Source organism: Triticum aestivum, chromosome 1B, assembly GCF_018294505.1.
Source record: "Triticum aestivum cultivar Chinese Spring chromosome 1B, IWGSC CS RefSeq v2.1, whole genome shotgun sequence".
NCBI classification, from domain to species: domain Eukaryota; kingdom Viridiplantae; phylum Streptophyta; class Magnoliopsida; order Poales; family Poaceae; genus Triticum; species Triticum aestivum.
Genome location: NC_057795.1, coordinates 157,087,712 through 157,093,093, shown reverse-complemented (window position 1 = coordinate 157,093,093; position 5,382 = coordinate 157,087,712). Strand labels below are relative to the sequence as shown.

Below are 5,382 nucleotides of genomic sequence, written 5' to 3'. Positions count from 1 at the left end.
ATGTGGTTTCCTTCCAGGCTAGTGCTTCATTAGCTTTAGCTTTGGATTGGAGTAGGGAAGATTCGGACGGGGGCAGCGGGGCTCCACCACGATCGCTGATCAAACGCCGGGGCGGGATGACCGGGCCATCCATCGCCGTGATTCCCGCATCCACTCGTTGAGCGTTGGACCCACTGACTAGCGTCACTGATCCGCCCGTGGAGACTCCACAGGAAGTCGTCGGCACAACCAACCATTCGTACGACTCTCGCCTGCCGTCCCTCTCTACATAAACAGACCTCAGCTAGCTGCTGCACTCTCACACACGCACTGCGAGTGAGTGAGCGAGCCAGTCTTTCTTCTGAAACCATGTGCGAGTCCGCCTCCCTACTAGCTGCAGCCGGAGACCAAGACGGCCACCACCACCAGGGGGGAACCAAGGCAGCCGAGATGAACACGGGTGGCCTGCTGGACCCTTCCCCGGCAGCCCTCGGCCCGACCCCTCTTCCCGCGACGTCTCCGGCGCTCGTGTTCTACGAAGACGATTACCGGTACTACTACGATGACGACAGTTGCCTCCAGGAGGACCAGGAGGGCGACCACGACGCCTATCAACTCCTAGAGGACGAGGACGAAGACGTCGCCGCCACCGGGTCGCTTGCTGACAGGCTACGTGATCTCGTCCGTCAGAGGCTGGCCGAGGTTAACGCCTCCAGCGCGGTCGTCGCGGGGCTCGGCCTCGTCGGGAGCGCCGTCGGCGCCTACTTCCTCTGGCCCGCGGCCGCCGCCACCGCAGCCGCCACCATGCCAGTGGGAAAAAAATTATATGAGACCAAGTCTCATATAAATCAGGTGAGACCCGCCTTGATGAATGACAGGTGGCATTCACCCCTGATTTCAGGTGGGGGGTGGGGTGAATGATTTGTGATTTGTGAATGTCACGTGTCATCCATTAAAATGGGTCTCACCTGCTAATCCGTGAGACCTGGTCTTATAGAATTTTTTTCCATGCCAGCGCCCGGGGCCGCCGGTTTCCTCATCTGCCGTGTGGCGTTTGAAGCCAACTCTAAGCTCTACTTCAAGATCCTCCGCACTGCCGGAGCGGCAGCGGCTGCCGCCGCTTTCGCCGTGTAGTTGCATGGGAGGGCTGGCCACGTACCTACTGCTTAGTTTCGTCCCACGCGCCCCGTTCGTGTGCTGGCCGTTTGCGTTGCTTATATATCGCCAATAATGGAGCAGTCAGTTTGTCTTGATGATTAAGCGTCCGTGTGTAGTGGTTATATCTTTGAATCGATTGATACTCTGGTTTATCGAGTAGTACTCCATCTCTACGTTTTCAGTGTGTGTAAGGTTGGAGCTATACTATCTGCGATAAGCTAAATCTTTGGTTTAGATTGTTTTTTTAGGGAAAAAACTTCCAATCTAATTTCTATTCATCTTCAATCATGGTAGTATAATAAACGCGAGAAATAATAAAAATTAGATCTAGATACGTAGACCACCTAGCAACGACTACAAGCACTGAAGTGAGCCGAAAGCGCGCAGCTGTCATCACCCCTCCCTCGTCGGAGCCGGGAATACCTTGTTGTCGTAGACAGTCGGGAAGTCGTCATGCTAAGGCCCTCTAAAACCAACGCACCAGAACAATAACCGCCACGGATGAAGCGTGTAGATTAAAAGGATCCAGTTTGAAGACACACGGACGAGGACGAATGACGAACAGATCCGAGCAAATCCATCAAAGATAAATCCGTCGGAGACACACCTTCACATGCCCACCGATGATGCTAGACGCATCACCGGAACGGAGGCTGAGTGGGGAGACCTTTATTCCATCTTCAGGGAGCCACCGTTGTCTCGCCTTCCTAAGCAGGACACAAACCCTAACAATGCTCCCCTGCAAAAAAAAACCCTAACAAAGCTCGAAAAAATATCTAAAAAGCAACACTAAAGCCTCTTACAAGATGATGTTTGCTCCTTTATTTGTGTTGATCTTTAGATTACTCATTTCCTTTAAATTGTACTTTAGCTATATGTAAGTCGCCTGAAAAATAATTTTGGGTCGATTTTTGGATCGTTGATTTTTTGCTTCAAGATTCGTATATCTCTTTTTTCTGTGTTGGCCCCTGTGTTGTTTTGGGCTGTTTTCCTTTTTGACTGACCCCATATTTTAGCACAGTCAATTCTTTAACGGCCCGAAGCCCATTCCAGTGTGACATAGCCTTCTTCCTTCTCATATGTTTTTTTGTTTTTATGTGTTTTTCTCCTGTATTTTCATTTATCTATTATAGTTGTGTTTTTTGTGAGTATTTTTGGGATGTTGGGTGAGCGTAAACAGATACATAAAAATAATATATAATATATGCAAAATTTTAGTATTATATAATTATTCTGTGCATATTACAAGAAGTGCAGTTTCGATGCATAGTTGTGTTCAAGTTTCTTGTCTTTGTTTTAATTTTCTTCTTCTTAAAGGGAAATATCAACACTGCTAATTCATTTTTTCTCAGCAAACATCATTATTTTGATACTATTTAGTTTTATTTAATTTTCATTCTATTTTAAGGGTAATACCAATGCTACTAATTCAATTGTTCTTAGATTTTCTTTGCAAAAATTCCACTTATATATATTTATTCTTGCAGATTTTAAAATAGCTAAATTTCTGTATATTTTGTGCAAATTTTGTCAATGTTTGTTTTAGATTTATTTTTTCATTTTATTTCTTCTTAAATGGTAATACCAATGCCACTAATATAACATATAATAAAAATAATGACACGGCAAAATAAGAGCCTTATTTTAGGGTAGAAAGATAAGGGTTTGAAAAGTCAAATTTCATGCGGTTGTATGCATGTAGTGTAGCTAGATAAATTCTCCAAGAGCTTAAGAATCTTGCTAGGCTTGCACTAGCTGGCTATCGCAACGACGACGCCTGGTCTCCTCTGCTTTTGTGAAAGTTCTTCTGGTACGTGTGTACTATGTGCGTGTAGTTAATCAATGAGGATCACTAGATACGCCAGGCTAATTTATTAATCCACATACACACATGTAATCTCCTCGGGTAAAAAATGTGACTGGCCCAAATACTAAAATCAGTCACCAGACGCAAGCTCCCTCGACTATATGTATGTATGAACATTTCTATCATTGTGATGCGATATATGGTTGCTTCGGCATTATTAGCCTGTTCCCTCAACTATTTCTCTTTTGTTGGATTGTGTCTTCTTTGTGCTTTGATGTGTGTTTGCTTCAGGCCATGTCATGTGTTATCCTCCCGTAGAAAGGACATGGCGCTGAGTATGGCGTGATTCTGCATTCCTCCCGTTCAAAGGATATGGCACTCTGTATGGCGTGATTCTGCAAATGCATCTATATCCACACATGAGTTTTTTTCCCGGTTTGGATATTGGATTCTGAATCATCCAAGCATGTTGTGGGTACCTCAACTGAGTTTGAATCATATACTTGGCACCCATGCACATAGTGAAACAATATAAACTATTGATGGCACCTCGCGACTTATAAAAGAAGTAGCATTGAACTGTTCAATGTACACCCAGTGAACTTGATTTCTTTGAGTCCTTTGATTTATCCGCTAGACAACCGAGTAACTCTTGACAAGAAAACATTCTTGATACAGGAGAGGATGAATGGAAGGGAACTTTGGAGAAGAACCATACATAGTGGATGGTGGTATATGACCGTGAATTGTCCATGTCTGGTACTAGTCATGTTTTGGATGTACTACTTGAAGGAAGTGAGACAATGTCAATGTTCCATCACTGCCATATGGGGTCTATGGCCTTTGATAAGAATATTTAGGTGTTTCTTGATGTAATGCGTGGAGCAAACAAGAGTAAGCTATGCATTACCGGAAACATATTGTTCCATGATAACTTTTGCATGGAATTATCAAGAACTGCCATTGTTTGGCCTAAATCCATGATGGTTCCAAAAAAAATCGTCATAGAACAAAAGTGGGTCGACGAGACCCAGTTGGATGATGCTTTTTATGATGAAATATGGAAATAAAGGTGAAAACTGCTCATGATTTGGACACACGGTTAAATCATATGATTAGGCCATGGGCCAATAAGGGAAATGGACTAACCCAATAAAGTACATTTTTCTCTATTTATTTTTCCAGGAAAATATTTAATAAACCGGCACAGTCTGGTAAAAATAATATCCAATTTATGTGAAATTGAAAAAAAATGGAAACTTTTATATATTATATGTACTTAACCGCGGTTTATTTTTTCATTCCAAGGTCTTAGTTTACGTACTTGTAGTTCAAATTTCAATTGTATTCCGTAAATAGCTAAAAATTCATTTAATGTGTAAATAATAGCAAATAAATTCAGAAAAATGCATAAATCTGACATGAACACTATAGTGTATTATGTTCCATGTAGAAAAAGTTTGGAGCATTTTAGATAAATACTTTTGGAATGTACATATTGTACCTTAAAATGGTTTTCCAAAAAGGGGGAAATACAAATTATGTTGGGAATCGTTGCATGAAAAACAAAAAAAAAATACGCACACGCAACGATTTATCCATAGAGATGCATAGCAACGAGGGGGAGAGTGTGTCTACCTACCCTCGTAGACCGTAAGCGGAAGCGTTTCACAACGTGGTTGATATAGTCGAACTTCTTCGCGCTTCAACCGATCAAGTACCGAATGCACGGCACCTTCGTGTTCTGCACACGTTCAGCTCGGTGATGTCCCTCGCCTTCTTGATCCAGCAAGACTTCGAGGTAGTAGATGAGTTCCGTCAACACGACGGCGTGGTGACGGTGATGGTGAAGTGATCTCTGCAGGGCTTCGTCTAAGCACTACGAAAATATGACCGAGGGTGTAAACGGTGGAGGGAGCGCCGCACACGGCTAGGCAATTGTCTGGGGTGTGCTAGGCGCCCCCTCCTCATATATATAGGTGGGAGGGAGAGGGGAGAGGCCAAGGGGCACCCCAAGTAGGTCTGAATCCTACTTGGGCTCCTGCCCTTGGATGCGCCCCCCTGCCATGTTTGTCGGAGGGGGAAGGAAAGAGGGGGGGAGAGGGAAGAAAGTGGGAATCCTAATCCACAATTACCTTTCCCTCCTCCCCTTTCCTTCTCCTTTTTAGGACGGCCCATATGGGGGGCGCACCAGCCCCTTGTGGCTGGTGCGTTTCCCCTCTTGGCCCATAAGGCCCATATCTTTTGCCGGGGGTGTCCGGAACCCCTTCCAGTGACCCGATAAGTACCCGGTACCCAACGAAACTCTTCTGGTGTCCGAATACCATCGTCCTATATATCAATCTTTACCTCTCGATCATTTCGAGACTCCTCGTCATGTCTGTGATCTCATCCGGGACTCCGAACAACATTCGGTCATCAAATCACATAACTCATAT

The 5,382-nt window shown here is 44.4% G+C and overlaps 1 protein-coding gene across 3 annotated transcripts; it reads left to right on the top strand.

Annotated features, from left to right (window-relative positions):
• Window positions 1-288: 288 nt before the first annotated feature.
• Window positions 289-1,371, top strand: LOC123113249 (uncharacterized). 3 transcript variants are annotated; one of them, XM_044534464.1, is made up of 2 exons: window positions 289-796; window positions 1,022-1,371. In XM_044534464.1, exons 1-2 carry the CDS (start codon window positions 349-351, stop codon window positions 1,111-1,113), a joined length of 540 nt encoding a protein of 179 aa, XP_044390399.1. In that variant the 5' UTR covers window positions 289-348; the 3' UTR covers window positions 1,114-1,371. The 3 variants fall into 3 exon arrangements, with proteins under 3 accessions (XP_044390399.1, XP_044390392.1, XP_044390384.1); XM_044534457.1 differs by having other exon boundaries at window positions 289-880; window positions 995-1,371; XM_044534449.1 differs by having other exon boundaries at window positions 290-831; window positions 995-1,371.
• The last annotated feature ends 4,011 nt before the right edge of the window (window positions 1,372-5,382 follow it).